This window comes from Haliotis rubra, unplaced genomic scaffold (genome assembly GCF_003918875.1).
Source record: "Haliotis rubra isolate DU_JTF1 unplaced genomic scaffold, ASM391887v1 Scf1639, whole genome shotgun sequence".
Classification (NCBI taxonomy): Eukaryota; Metazoa; Mollusca; class Gastropoda; order Lepetellida; family Haliotidae; genus Haliotis; species Haliotis rubra.
Genome location: NW_025765602.1, coordinates 36,054 through 51,395, shown reverse-complemented (window position 1 = coordinate 51,395; position 15,342 = coordinate 36,054). Strand labels below are relative to the sequence as shown.

Genomic DNA, 15,342 nt, shown 5'->3' with positions numbered 1-15,342 from the left:
CACCATTACAAGTTAACTGTTATCGCCATTACAAGACAACTGTTATCACCATTACAAGACACCTGTTATCACCATTACAAGACACCTGTTATCACCATTACAAGACACCTGTTATCTCCGTTACAACTGTTATCAACATTACAAGACAACTGTTATCACCATTACAAGACAACTGTTATCACCATTACAAGACACCTGTTATCACCATTACAAGACAACTGTTATCACCGTTACAAGACAACTGTTATCACCGTTACAAGACAACTGTTATCACCATTACAAGACACCTGTTATCACCATTACAAGACACCTGTTATCTCCGTTACAACTGTTATCAGCATTACAAGACAACTGTTATCACCATTACAAGTTAACTGTTATCACCATTACAAGACAACTGTTATCACCATTACAAGACACCTGTTATCACCATTACAAGACACCTGTTATCACCATTACAAGACAACTGTTATCACCATTACAAGACAACTGTTATCACCATTACAAGACACCTGTTATCACCATTACAAGACACCTGTTATCTCCGTTACAACTGTTATCACCATTACAAGACAACTGTTATCACCGTTACAAAACAACTGTTATCACCATTACAAGACAACTCTTATCACCGTTACAAGACACCTGTTATCACCATTACAAGACACATGTTATCACCATTACAAGACAACTGTTATCACCATTAGACGACACCCGTTACCACCATTACAAGATACCTGTTATCACCATTACAAGACACCTGTTATCACCATTACAAGGATTACAAGACAACTGTTATCACCATTACAAGACACCTGTTATCACCATTACAAGACAACTGTTATCACCGTTACAACTGTTATCAACATTACAAGACAACTGTTATCACCATTACAAGACAACTGTTATCACCATTACAAGACAACTGATATCACCATTACAAGACACCTGTTATCGCCATTACAAGACAACTGTTATCACCATTACAAGACGACTGTTATCACCATTACAAGACACCTGTTATCACCGTTACAAGATATCACCGTTACAAGACACCTGATATCACCATTACAAGACGACACTGTTATCACCATTACAAGACACCATTACAAAACTGTTATCACCATTACAAGACAACTGTTATTACCATTACAAGACACCTGATATCACCGTTACAAGACACCTGTTATCTCCGTTACAAGACACCTGTTATCACCATTACAAGACACATGTTATCATATCCGATGAACTAATGAGGTTCAAACCGGTTACAAGTCGTCACAAGGACACCTGATGTGATCGTCTCACCACGGCCACCTTAGACTTACATCTAGTCTCATAAATACAAGACATGTTGTTACAGAAATCAGATGGTTTCTCCGATATTATGTTACTAAAATAAAATAAACCGTGGAGGCCAGTGGTCGTGGCTTTCCTCATTTTCAGACATCTAGACTTACCAGATCTTCTTGATTTGCATCGGTTGCATTTGGTATGTTTGTTTCAGGATCTGTATGACGTCTAGGGCCACCTCCACAGCTAGAACAATACGAGGGTTGCGAAGGAGTTCAGCCCAGACAGTGAGGAACTACGCACCGCACGTTTTCGCCCGAGACGACCAGTTCGAGGGGTCATTCTGACTGATCAGCTTCTTCGGATGTGACATCAGTGGTGTCAAAGACACTGAGTATGGCCAAACACAGCGATGGAGACAGGTTTGGTTCTCGAAGGTGACGTGTGTTAAGCTTCACAGACGGAAGACGTCGTGTTAAAGAGCCGTCACAGGGGACGTTATATTCTGGAAACTGCATATAGGAAGTGAACAGATTTGGTTGCGAGAGTGTATTGATCGGTGCCACCATCTCCCAGAACTATAGAATAGTCTCAGTACACGTAAAGGGCCATATTGTATAACGGCACAACGTTACACTGATAAAATTCTTCAGCCATGCGTCATTTTTCAACACGACAACGCCCAACCTCATATGGAAAGTCGGAAAACTGCCTTCTTGAGGAACTACAACATCCAAATACTGCGTCATGACCCTCAAGGGCTCCAGATCTGAACCCCATTGAACATTTATCGTATGTGTTCTTGATCAACATCTGCGATCATGTCAGCAACAGGCACAGCGCCTCCGACCGTTGGTACAAGCACTGAAGGAAGACCGGATCAACATTTCCCAGGCCACAATTCGTACTCTGATTGGTTCAATAAGGCGACGATGCTAGACAGTTCAGTGATACTAGTATTGAGAACAGATGACCTTTCACTCAAAGCGATCGTAGCGCTACGACAGAACAGATCGTCAACTCCCATGGGGCTTTACCATAGACTTAACGACTGTCAGTAGCGCTACGATATCCAGTCTTGAGAAGACTGCTCAAGAGTGCCCTGAACTCCGTATGCAATGCAGCTCTCATGGGGCCATACAAGATACTATTATTGAGAACAGATGACCTTCACCCTCACATTCAGATTCGATTGTTTCATGTGGACCTTCTGGAACCTCGGTAAGAGACCATGACTTGTGCCAGATTTCTACAATTTGTTATGATCTGTTGATTATTCTTATAATACATAAAGTATACATCTGAAGACTACTTGATATCTTACCAGCGGTAAACCTGTAAGCTACTAGATAATTCCATGGAGTTTCCTGGGTTGTGAGCATTGGTTCTTTTATAAGTGAGGTTTCAATTTTAGACATTGACACAGACATTATCATTATCGTGGTTGCATCAACACCATGTTGCAGAGTGTTTCTAAACACTTGGTGCACCTGTGGAGAGTAGCGTTACACGCGAGTGGTATAGTAATACACAGGCACGAGATACACGCGAGCGATATAATGACACGTGACACTAACGTTGTGACACGGTATATTCTGTAATGCCAAAACGTTAACTGCGGAGAATAATCAGTGTCTGGGGCGCAAAAGTCATAGAAATAAAAAGCTATACGAAATGATAAATAAAAATCAGTGATGACACCAGGTGTTAGCGAACATGGTTGCTCTGGCGGTAGGACCCGTGGGTCAAACTAGTTTCACACAAGAACTCAATGTTTATTTGTTGTCTTACGCCGCCCTCAGCAGTACTCCTGTCACACGACGGCTGCCTGTAAACAATCAAAGCCGGACGAGACAATTCAGTGCTTGATATGAAGAACACACCTGCCCAAACGACCCTGCAAGGTAAGTGCCTGTGAGCAAGGAAGTGTGATAGGTCATTGCATAGCATAAAATCATCAATCGTACTTACAACGGTTAGTTCATAGTCAGTGACGTCCTCTGGATGTCTACAGAAATATAATAATGGTTATAAATGGCTTTGAGGGTTAAACCTTGTTTGAAAAGTTTACATGTAAGCAAAATATGTCATTACATTAACGGCAAATACAATAGTACAGCATTAAGTAATCGTGACATTTAAAGAATACTAAAGATCTAAAATGTGAATACAAGTCAAAGTCTTTATTGAACATATGTGATTCAACATTTATGAAGATAATGTCCTATTAGGATTACATACACACGTTTACAGTACACAGGTATACAGTCAGTTAGATATATATAGTTAGATTGGGATTAAAACACACAGCCAATTTCACTCTACTTACATGCAATTAAAATTCACATGGGCTTTGTTTCAACCATATCGTGACGAGAAGATGCTTGGTGGGTATGTAGAAGTAACATAACAATGTATGGCATGGATTTACAACTTCTTTATAATTTACAACACGACGTTTCTGGGCTACTCCTTGCCCTTTCGTCATCAGGCGAATGACAGAATATGATTACGAGCAAAATATCTAGTACGTACAGGAGGCCGGTGAGATGGAATTAAAGATTAGGATGTACAGAGATCAAGGAGATTAAGTGATATGTTTTGATTGAGATAACGGTATGTTTATGCAAAGAAATTCTGACATGAAACCAGTCTTATCAGAACACGTGGTCAGAAATCCCAGCCATACCATCAATTTGGGTGACACTGACATTTTTTCAACAGCAGTGATTGGCGGAAAAGAAAATTGATGGAGACCATCTGGATCCACCGCGCAAAACCTGAAATTAACAGGGATTAGGGTGTTTTCCTGCCGAATGCATGGCGCATAGACACATAACCTTCCAGTTCACTGTACATGTTTGCCATGCTACTCCTAATCACTGTACATGCTTCGATGTGTGTCTTCCTATCACTGTTTTCATGAGTGACTTCCAGTCAATGTATGTCCTTCTCGTTGTATAGACACTCTGATATCCCGATACCAATCTGTTGCATGACACATTGATTGTCACGAATCATGTTACGGTTGACTACTCCACAATCACTCAATTTCGTACCTTATATTCGCCCTGAGTATGTTAGCCCGTGCCCGTTCAGTGACAAACTAGTGTACTCATCACTTCCGGTTTTCCTCCAACATCAAGCTGACACATCGTCGTATTTATGATCACTCACTCACTCCGTCGTTGGCTTGCAACAATTACCCCGTTCGCATCACTTGAGTTGTCCTCACTGCGGTATTTAACTCCCACCAAAGTAATACTAGTGCATAATAACTATTATTCAATAAAGATGAAGGCACCATTGTATTGTGTTCAATATAAATGTGCATATTGACGTCGCAGTTATGACGTCACAGTGGCAGAGCCCATGAACGTTGTAACGCACAGTACCTTCAAATTACGCTCGACAGGGCTTATTAAGCAGAGAAGAAAACCATCCTGCAATGATGCGAACTAAAGTGGTAACACCAACTGTCAGAAGGATATAGCATATTTGTGACAAATCACAGACCAGTTACCACTATGTTCTTACACAGTGCACTATAGAACCACCTAAACCGGCTTTGTTTGAATTCTTTTCTACATAATGTTGTCAGATTACAGCGCATGTTTGACTAGGCCGACTGGGAGCCCCACTGTAGCAGTTTGAACACCTCCCTCTGTCCACAGTACCTCGCCAAGCTGTCTGGTCAGTTTACAGCGCATGTTTCACTAGGCTTACCGGGAGCCCCGCTGTAGCAGTTTGAACACCTCCCTCTGTCCACAGTACCTCGCCACGCTGTCTGGTCAGTTTACAGCGCATGTTTCACTAAGCTTACCAGGAGCCCCGCTGTAGCAGTTTGAACACCTCCCTCTGTCCACAGTACCTCGCCACGCTGTCTGGTCAGTTTACAGCGCATGTTTCACTAGGCTTACCGGGAGCCCCGCTGTAGCAGTTTGAACACCTCCCTCTGTCCACAGTACCTCGCCACGCTGTCTGGGGACAGTTTGGAATCATTTTCCTGTAAAGCATCCACTGTGGTCTTAGAGAGGAGATATTTGACAAACCAGGCTTTACCACTGAGACAAGCAAGGTGAAGGACAGTGTTTCCATTACTATCCACGGCAGTCAGATCACATCTGTTGTCGATGAGTAAATCCACGACCTGTTTGCATCCCTTCCCAGCAGCCATCATAACGGGCGTCCTTCCATACTGGCCCCTGCTCTCGGTGTTTCCGTATCCGCGAGAGATCAGATGTTCCACTATATCTGGTCTGCCGCCCCGACATGCGAGATGCAGGATGTTGTCCCCGTAAGCGTCTTCACCCGTAAGATGACACCCCTGCTTCGCAAGCAGGAAGTACACTTGGACATGGCCCTTCCAGGCCGCAAGCATCACTTGGGTCCTTCCATGGCGTCCTTTCCTGTTTAGGTCTACATCTTGCAGCAGAAGGTATTGGACAATTGCTTCATTGCCCCCCAGGCACGCCAGATGGAGGGTGCTGTCACGATTATCATCCAGTTCTGAAAGACTGCATCCTTTACTTATAAGTAGCTCGAACACTTTTAAATGACCTTTGATTGCTGCCATCATTATAGGTGTTCTACCATTTCTTCCTCTTGACGCAAGGTCACACACATCCGCGGCTAGATTCAGAAGAAGATTACAGACCTCCACGCTTCCTCCTAGACATGCAAGATGAAAGATGTTATTATTGTCATCATCTTTAAGGGACAGGTCAGCTCCTGTTTGTACGAGATGTGTCAACAACTCCATGTGACCACCAATCGCTGACCACATGACAGCCGTTCTGCCTGTCTCCCCTCTGCAGTCCACACCAAGACTACACTGCGACAAGAGGTGTCTCACTATTGCAACATTACCGCCTATACATGCCACATGAAGAATAGTGTTGCCTCTTTCATCCAAAATGTCGGGATCACTTCCTTCCTTGACCAGCAGATTGAAGGCTTCTAGCCAGCCATGTTCAGCAGCCATCATTATGGGTGTCTTTCCTGATTCACCTCTCGAATTTATGTCAAACAGGTTTTGCAACAAAAGCCACTGAACAATCTGAACATTTCCTCCGATGCATGCCGCGTGTAAGAAGTTGTTGCCATGGTAATCCTTTGTCGACAAAAGACACGGCTGTGTCAGACAGAGGTTGAACACTCGCTTGTGGCCACTCATAGCCGCCATCATTATCGGTGTCCTCCCCAGATGACCACGTTGGTTGACGTCAGTATTCCCACTTAGAAAGGCTCTCACGATCCCCTCATTACCTGCACAACAAGCAACGTGGAGGAGGGTGTTGCCGTTATCATCTTGTTCTGAAATGTCTCCCCCATTATCCAGCAGGAAGACCAGCACCTTCATGTGTCCGTGCTCTGCAGCCTGCATAGTTGGCGTGCGTCCTCGAGCATCGCGGTGATACAGAAACTGTCTGTTGTGCTGCAGCAAATCGGAAACAATGTCAATGTTACCACCTATGCAAGCACAGCAGAAACACGAACGACCCTTGGTATCTATTGCATCGAAGTCGAATCCTCGCTTCCTCAAGACAAGATGTATGTCCCTATGGCCAGCACTGGCAGCAACCATTGCTGGAGTCCTGCCGTAAAGATTCCTAGAGTCTAAGTCAAAGGAACCTGAGCTGATGAAAAGTTCAACAATATCTACACACCCACCAATGCAGGCGAGGTGTAGCAAATTGTTGCCATCATCATCTTTACAAAGAAGGTCACATTTGTCTCTTAATACCATGAAGGCTTCCAGATGTCCTCCTTCAACTGCATGCATTACTGCACTCTTGTTAGTCTTATCCTTGGAATTTATATCAATGTCACGTTGCTTGAGAAGGTTCTCAATAAGGAGTGTTCTCCCTGTCTTGCACGCTAGATGAAGAATATTGCAACCATCCTTGTCCGTCACATCCAGAGAGCACCCTTGCTAACAAAGAGGTCGTATACGGCGTGGTGGCCGGCCATTGCTGCTGCCATGACTGGTGTTCTTCCGAAGGAGTTTGAACAATTCAGGTTGACTGTATTTTTGTTAACAGAAATTGCAGAAGTTGATAGTGTCCATTGCTTGCTAACTTGTGCAATATCCTGTGAGCATGATTTTCATCAGAAACATTGCTGACGGCTGAACAATCATTCTCTTCATCCACTGAGAATATGGTGTTCCTAATGTTTGTAAATCTTTGTTCAGTTGGCACTGAAAACATGTCTATGTCAACATCTATCTCACAACCGGCGCTCATCAGGACATCAAATATATCACCATGCCCTTTACACGTTGCAATCATAAGCGGTGTTTTCCCATATTGCCCTCTCCGGTTGAGATCCACGTCACCTGAGGTTACAATACATTGAACAATGTCTATATTCCCAGACAAACAAGCCAAATGTAGGGCCTGGTTTCCGTCATCATCAACCCATGTTTGGTCACAACCCTCCATGCCTGAAAGAATCCGGAAGATCACTTCGTGTCCATTCACGGCTGCGATCATTATCGGTGTTCTTGAGTGACTGTCTTTGAAATTAATGTTAATACCTTTGACAGCAATTAGACTTCTTAAGATATCAGAGTTACCAAGTCTACATGCCTCGTGGAGAGAGTTGTTGCCCATGTGATCTTGCACCATAGGGTTTGCACCTTCCTTTAATATTACCTTGACCATATCGTTATCAGCTGACCTTACAGAGGATAAGAGCAGGGTTTGACCATCGCTGTCTTGACTATTAATGTCACTTTGGCCAAACGTTTTGAACTTATCATTTAACACAGTCAAGAGATATGAGAAGACATGTGCTTTCTTTAAACAAATACACGTGGACAGAGCACGACGTACAACGTCTGATGACATCTCAGGACGTTGCAGAAGCAGTTGTGTCATGTAAAGATTCCGCGCGTGGCCAGTCCAGTAGAGGAGGTTTCCTTTCTCACTCACATCGACCGTGTTGAGAATTTCTTCTACGTTTGTCCCAATGCTAGCAATGAGAAAATCAACATTTTCTTTTGATAAGAGAAATGGACTTTTTGATACCTTTTCAAACTGTCGTTTCTGTAATCTGTCAACTAAATCTTTAATAAAATGGTGTCGGTTCTGCTTTGACATCAGAATATCAGTACTTGACTCAGATATAGGCCAGTCATCTGTGGACAAATATCGTATGCTGAAACGGTTCCACAAGACGTCAGGGTAGCGCTTAGCTACAGCAAATACACAAGCATCATATACAACCCTGCTCTGGAAGGTGATGCACCTCTCGTCTGTGGCGAGGAATGAACCTGACAGATACTGCAGTTCATCAAAGATAGTTTCTTCAGATTCAACAGGGCATACTGTCTTCACGGCTTCAAGGTCTTCACGAATCGATGTGTTTCTTCTAAGTGTTCCTCCATTAATGAGAAGTAATATCAAGGCTGCTGCTGCTGAAGGCGACTGGTGTAGAAGACAGCAGACCTGGCGTCTAAGGTATCTGTGGGGATATGAAAAGTAATCAACTGGGTCCATTACTGTCTGTTTTGGAAAATCGTTGCAGACAGCGGCAAATCCAGGAGTGTAGGGTTCGATATTTGAAATTTTTATCAGCTCCGAGGACGTAACATTGATACCCATACATTGCAAGAGGTGGTAACGTTCAACACAAGTATTTCTGTGGTCGCTTGAGTTTATAGATGTGATGTCAATGGTTGAGCAGTTTCCCAGCAAGTAAGTCTGAAACAACTTCTGTGCTTTCTTAAAGTGGTACAATTGACACACCATCACTAGAATAACGTCATTTTCTTCAATATGCTTCTCAAAACTTTTCAGAAAGCTCTGATGTTCAACTGTATTTTCACTTTTGAACATATCATCAATTACCAACAGAAATGGCACTTTTACTTCAGATATAATAGTCAAATCAGCTTCCTCAAAGTCCTTGAAGAAAACAGTTTGGTATCCTCGTTGTTGGTACAGTCTGCAGAGCATGTGTGCTACTGTTGTCTTGCCCTCTCCTGGTCCACCTGTCACAACAGCATGGCGCTGTTGGCGGAGGACATCGATGGTCATCTCGAAGGCCCTGGTTACGACTGGGCTGATACACGAAGATGCTGTGTATAAAAGAATATATAATATAATTATGGAGAACTAGAAATATTATATAACTGGCAAGCGTGAAGTTTACTAAGTGGAAGAAACACAAGCCTTTGGAAATTGGCTTCTTAGTAAATATCAAGTTATGTGTAATCTCCTTCTGATCTCAAATGTATGGTGGCTGATTCGGGCCATCGCCCTGAAAAAACTAGGCGATATCGCGACGAAGCGATAGGGCGACACGATATAGCAATATGCATACAAACAAGTTACAACAATGTAAATGTTTCTAAATGTTTTACAGGATCAGTTACAAGCCTGGCCAGTTGGTCTAAGTCGAATACTTTGTAGGATCAATTATGATTTGTTTCGAATCCCAGACTTGGAATAGTCGTGTACGTTAACGTCTCGGGGCATCACAACTGTGTTTCTGGGATTTGACAAAATGAAAAAAGACCATTGATGATGCTTGCCACGTTAGGCTTTGGCAGTTTGGGGCTTTTTGTTGTTGTTGTTGCTGATGATGATGATGTTGCTTTTGCTTGTTTGATTAATGCTGGGCGGACAAACCTGTGATTGATATTATAAGCAACGACCAACGTACGACAACACTCAAATAACCAGGTCACCCGATCTATACCTGGTTTCTTGCCACATTCTTTAATCTTACCCGGACTGACTACAGATTACACTTTGAAAACAAGCTGACACACTGTTAAATGAATAATACACTGTTCAAATCAGCGTCAAACCAAATTCACTCACTCACTTTGGCATACAAACATCATTGACAATTACAAACGCACCATTCTCCGCCGGAGCCACTGTTGGACTGCTCCCCAGGATTATATCTGGGTTGTCTTTGATCAGTTTCAGGAAGTGCGTCAGTGCAGTGATGCAGTCTGACTGACAGTTGTCCATGGAGTGTGGAATGGCTGTCCTTGAGGTGGCTGCCACCAGTTCCTCCATCTTCTCACTGAATGCGCTGCTTGACCGCCACGTGTCCGGGGTCACCACGCCGTGGACTAGCTGGAAGGACGCCAAACTTCTCCTCACTGCTGACGTCATCGCCCTCGCGAAGGCAGGAAGTGTAGCTGTAGATTTGACTCAGTCTGTTGTCCGTGGCAACAAATGTCAGCAAAGTTACTGGTTTCTCTGGTGTGAAGATACAGATGTCACATATGACGCATGGCGGGACTCGGGTCTTGTGCAGCATCTTCAAATCTTTCATCAAACCAGAACTGACGAACACAAAACTCCCTTTACCTCGTGCTAGGCTTTTAATGTTGTTGAATATCAATGGTTCCAGGTACTGCTCAGATCCAACTGGATAAACATGTAGTCGGTCTGAAACACAGAGGCGTTGTTTCATGGATACAGGATCCGGTTTCTCTGAATACTGAATGAAGATTATGTACATACTGGCAAATCAACTGACATTTCAAGTAGTAAGTTACATTCACAACAATGCAGTTTTGATAACATCCTTTCACGCAACGCCCCCATTATTGAAACCGACTTTAGTCCTGCGTGGGACACAAACAGGCACGTCGTTATGCAAGAGCAGTCATCTTGAACTAGATGTGTAATCCCCTTTCACTTCACATATTTGCATCTCGACCATAAAATAAACTGACACTGATTTGATGACAGCCAACAAATGTGGACTTTTATCTATGTTGCCACCTCATACCTTCAGGTTCGTCACTGTTGTGGAGCTGGTTGATGAAACGACTGATGCCCATCCCAGTCCAGAAGTGTGCAGGCTCCTCGGCATCTCTCGAATCTGAACCAAATCAACAATGCATCATTATCAGGAACACTGATTATGTCCATACCAATTAAACAATGGTCGATTAACCATTCACTTTAGAACTAGTTTACACCAACGAAAGCAGACGTCTTATTGCTTCTAGGTAATAGGTAAACAAAATGCACAGAAAGTGTTGTAGACATAACAACAAGGTTTGTTCATTCTTGTACACGACGTTTTACTTCCTTTTTATCATTATTATATACGGCGCAGTGTTCATTGCTTCTTGCATTCCTCCATATTGCCGGTTGTCGGTTCAAGCTAAAACATGATGGAAACTACTAACTTCACAGTACTAAATACCACTGAGAAATATTCCTCCAGTTCCATCAGCTCACCTGGCGTGTCCTTCTCACTGTCCTCAGAACAGGTGGAGTCATAATGCTTGGTGAAGCAGCAGGAGACCTCTCCGTCAGACTGATACGGACTCCCCGAGCTCTCAGTCGTGGTCGACATCTTTGGGCTTGGTAGGTTTGTAGATTTGTAGCTCAGTAGCTTTTTTGATTTCAGTTATGGTCCACTACCTGCATCATTCGTACATTAGACGTCCGGTCCACTACCTGCATCATTCGTACATTAGACGTCCGAGATTCTTGTTCGTGATGAAAATGAAATACAGTTTGTACACAGTAATTGTTTACTGAAGCAACTATTTTGTAATGTTATAGCATATGTACGAATTATATGTGTATGTCTGTATTTAGGATATGTGTATATTGCTGCATTTATTATATTGTACACCTGATTGTTTCAGGGTTGTTGCTTTCACTACCCACATCTCTAATAAACCATCGGCCATTGAAGAACAAAAAGTAGCGTCTGTTGTCTGTGTTTGACTGACGCAGTCCTGCTACATACTTAAAACACTTGGAGAAAAGCGTGATAATAGTGTTTGTTAATTGAGGTAATATATAGCTACCAGTCACAGTGAGAATTGCTTATATGATCCATGGCGGCAGGCGACAGGTGATCCTGTGCAGCCACTCTACTCGCGTCATCCTGACGATGTTCCCGTGGTCTATGAGGTAGGTTCGGGGCCCCTCCTTGTCATAGAACACAATACCGTCAACGTGCCTCACTGCAATCTCAAGCACATACTTCTGGGGGTGACTCTCACGAACTTCATGAAAAGCAATCTCAATCAGATCAGAAGGAGCATCTTCAAATCGTCCATTCAACTGTAAAACTGTGACATGTTCTGCTATTTTCTTTTGTAGGAGTTCTGTAATGTCCTCATGTGGAAAACTGACACGAAAGCCAAGTATTTTAGGGTTTTTTGTTTTGTACAAACCACTCTGCTTCTTCTCCTCTGTAATACCAACGTAGAATGAACCCCGTGGTCCACCTTCGTCAGGGATGTCAGGTTTTCTCTCAGTTTCAGGTCGAACCAGACATGATCAACAAACAGTACAACATCATTTTCAGCGTCTGGGTTTATAAAGGTTTTCAGCTCTACTGCCCTGTTCTCGTGCAGTTTCTGTATATTCTCTGAAAGTGGAATACCTCGGATTTGGGGCTTGCGGGTTTTCGTGTAAAATGTTCGCGAGAGAATCGATAAGACGTTTAAAATTGATGGATTCTTTTTTTCAAAATCGTTACAAGTCTTGGTGCAGAAATCCACTGTAGCAACGCCCGCTGTCTTGCGCACGTTTATGAGAACGAAATCACTGAAATCCTCCAATCCTGGCAGACTGGACAGCCACTCACGCACATATGTGTCTACAAAAAGTCGGCCATCCTCAGTAAGTTCAGAGAGCGGGTTGCCAATGAACTCATCAAAGTATTCAAGATATCGGTCAGTCTGGAGCTGACCGTGAAGGTGGACAATGACAACTCCTCCTCGGGTGTTCCTCAAGGCTGCTGCTCTCTTCTCCAGCTTGTCCTGTAACACCTTCTTCTGTTTCCGCTTCTCCTTGTCCGACCTGGGCGCAGTGATGACGTCTCGCTCACCGTGCAACACGAAGCAGTTGGGGTCGCCGCCCCTCTCCTTGTATTTCTTCTCAGCAGAGGAACAGGCTCGGCATGTACCTGCCACAGAAATATACACATGAAATGTCAAAGCCAGAGATTAACCAGCCTCGGTTATCAGACGAAACCGATTCTTTGAGACTGTAACTTAGTGGTGAAATGATATGAATGGGTGACTGGAAGTCAGTAATCCAGTCAATCGGAAGGGAGACAACTGACCCAGCCGTGTCAACAAACTGAATGGTTCGTATATTTATAGTTCAATGAATGCATGGTTTTGAACAGGGAAGTAATTATGTCAGAAGATGCTTATATCTTTACACTCACGCATATATGCTATCAATAATTGTATACAACCTGTGTTCATCTCCGACCTCCCCTCCGCTCAGTGCCCTGAGTGCTGGGTCTGCCTAGCTGGGTACCTGTGTGGAGGGTATGTGAAGAATTTGTAAAACAATGTACTTATGTGGAGGTAACTACAATGGTTGCCAGTGTGTTTGTCCATGTATACTGTCTGAACATTGTAACAATAGTTAATGATATAATTTATAGAACCTTTCATAGATCATGTGTACTGATGTAAAGAAACCCACAAATAATTAAAATCCTAACAGTAAAGTAACTTGAAACACTTTCTGCTTGGGTCTGACAGTACGGAGACGACGTGTAACGGTTGTGCTACGTGTTGGTATATTGCTGAGCGTATTGGTATGTGACATGGTTTCTGTGGAGAGATGTGTCATATAGTCTAACTGTTGTGCAGAGTGTTGGTTTGTGACACTGTTGTGCAGAGTTGGTTTGTGACACTGTTGTGCAGAGTGTTGGTTTGTGACACTGTTGTGCAGAGTGTTGGTTTGTGACACTATTGTGCAGTGTTGGTTTGTGACACCGTTGTGCAGAGTGTTGGTTTGTGACACCGTTGTGCAGAGTGTTGGTTTGTGACACTGATGTGCAGAGTGTTGGTTTGTGACACTGTTGTGCAGAGTGTTGGTTTGTGACACTGTTGTGCAGCGTGTTGGTTTGTGACACTGTTGTGCAGAGCGTTGGTTTGTGACACTGTTGCGTAGCGTGTTGATTTGTGTTATTGTTGTATATCAATGTTCTGACTGAGTATGAATGTTCGTGTTTGTGTGTGCGTGCGTGCGTGTGCGTGCGCTTGTGGGGTTGGGGATTACGTAATTACTTGAAGTAAGCATGACCTACATTCTTACGTTAGGGAATCCCGAGTTCCTACGCTGCGACTGTTAATGCCAGTGTAGATGATCTCTATTCCTAGGCACACTGAACACACTGCGACTATTGTATCCCCAGTGTGTTGTATGTTTACATTCACACAAGTGTAACAGAGCAGATCAATATTTGAAGTAACGCTGATCGATGACTCACAACGATTACTAAACAACAGCTGTAAACAACGTTAAGGTAGAAATCAACTGCGACAGTGCAGACAGACTCTTAGTCAGACAGACAGGCACAAAAGAGCCAGATAGACAAGACAGAGAGGAGAGAGAGAGAGAGAGCCAGAGAGAGAGAGAGAGAGAGTTACACAAAGTATAAACTTACCCAATGGTTTTCAGTGTAGTATTACTACCTGGTTGTAACTTGTGACAGCTTATTGACCGGCCTTCACCTTCGTGAGTGGTATAACCTATCCCATTGCAAGGAGTCACTTCCTTCACAAGTAGGTCCATACTTCAATATTCATGATATTGTTCCGTCCGCGAGCTCAAGAATGGCCTGACACAGACATGAGACATGGCATTACAGTGGTCGGAATCTTGTCCACTAAAACAGTTAATTACAAAACTCTAACATCTCTTGGTCGAGTGGTCATGTGATGATGCTCTCTCCTAACTGGTATTGCGCAGTATCTTCCACATGGAAGGATATACAAACTAGTAATAGATTTGAATGAGGACATTACGTGGAAGTTCATACATTGAGAGGTAGACTAAGGCTTAGTCTCTGAATATATATAATTTTGATAGTAACAAACAAGCCTATTTAAATTGAAAAGGAGCCCTAGGGAGACCAGAGATTCAGAACCTGGGGAAATCTAGACTTGCTTCGTTTAGGGCTTTAGCACTACAGGGAAGGCTAGGCTGTAGGGAAAATAATGTGGTTCAGGGACTGTGAGACAGACTAATTGAGAGGCAATGAACGCGACTGGACCTACGCCATGACTGACTCTACAGAATA

At 43.3% G+C, this 15,342-nt stretch overlaps 2 protein-coding genes across 4 annotated transcripts; both read right to left on the bottom strand.

Annotated features, from left to right (window-relative positions):
* Positions 1 to 3,455: 3,455 nt before the first annotated feature.
* LOC124271829 (ankyrin repeat domain-containing protein 17-like) lies at positions 3,456 to 7,315 on the bottom strand. 3 transcript variants are annotated; one of them, XM_046706979.1, is made up of 2 exons: positions 5,049 to 7,315; positions 3,456 to 4,951 (listed from the first exon to the last, which is right to left on the bottom strand). In XM_046706979.1, exon 1 carries the CDS (start codon positions 7,076 to 7,078, stop codon positions 5,210 to 5,212), a length of 1,869 nt encoding a protein of 622 aa, XP_046562935.1. In that variant the 5' UTR covers positions 7,079 to 7,315; the 3' UTR covers positions 3,456 to 4,951; positions 5,049 to 5,209. The 3 variants fall into 3 exon arrangements, with proteins under 3 accessions (XP_046562935.1, XP_046562937.1, XP_046562936.1); XM_046706981.1 differs by having other exon boundaries at positions 5,146 to 7,315; XM_046706980.1 differs by having other exon boundaries at positions 3,456 to 5,067; positions 5,262 to 7,315.
* A 3,020-nt stretch (positions 7,316 to 10,335) lies between these two features.
* On the bottom strand, positions 10,336 to 14,788 carry LOC124271828. The gene is made up of 5 exons (XM_046706978.1): positions 14,707 to 14,788; positions 13,501 to 13,565; positions 11,514 to 13,203; positions 11,056 to 11,148; positions 10,336 to 10,709 (listed from the first exon to the last, which is right to left on the bottom strand). Exons 3-5 carry the CDS (start codon positions 11,629 to 11,631, stop codon positions 10,336 to 10,338), a joined length of 585 nt encoding a protein of 194 aa, XP_046562934.1. The 5' UTR covers positions 11,632 to 13,203; positions 13,501 to 13,565; positions 14,707 to 14,788.
* Between the last annotated feature and the right edge of the window lie 554 nt (positions 14,789 to 15,342).

What these genes read in the sequence shown, in the direction of transcription:
- LOC124271829 (XM_046706979.1), bottom strand. Translation starts at nt 7,078, where the DNA reads ATGCATGCAGTTGAAGGAGGACATCTGGAAGCCTTCATGGTATTAAGA.
- LOC124271828 (XM_046706978.1), bottom strand. Translation starts at nt 11,631, where the DNA reads ATGTCGACCACGACTGAGAGCTCGGGGAGTCCGTATCAGTCTGACGGA. An exon ending in CAGTGAGAAGGACACGCCAG is followed by an intron (nt 11,149 to 11,513) that starts GTGAGCTGATGG and finishes GATTTGGTTCAG; the next exon opens with ATTCGAGAGATGCCGAGGAG. An exon ending in CAACAGTGACGAACCTGAAG is followed by an intron (nt 10,710 to 11,055) that starts GTATGAGGTGGC and finishes TCTGTGTTTCAG; the next exon opens with ACCGACTACATGTTTATCCA.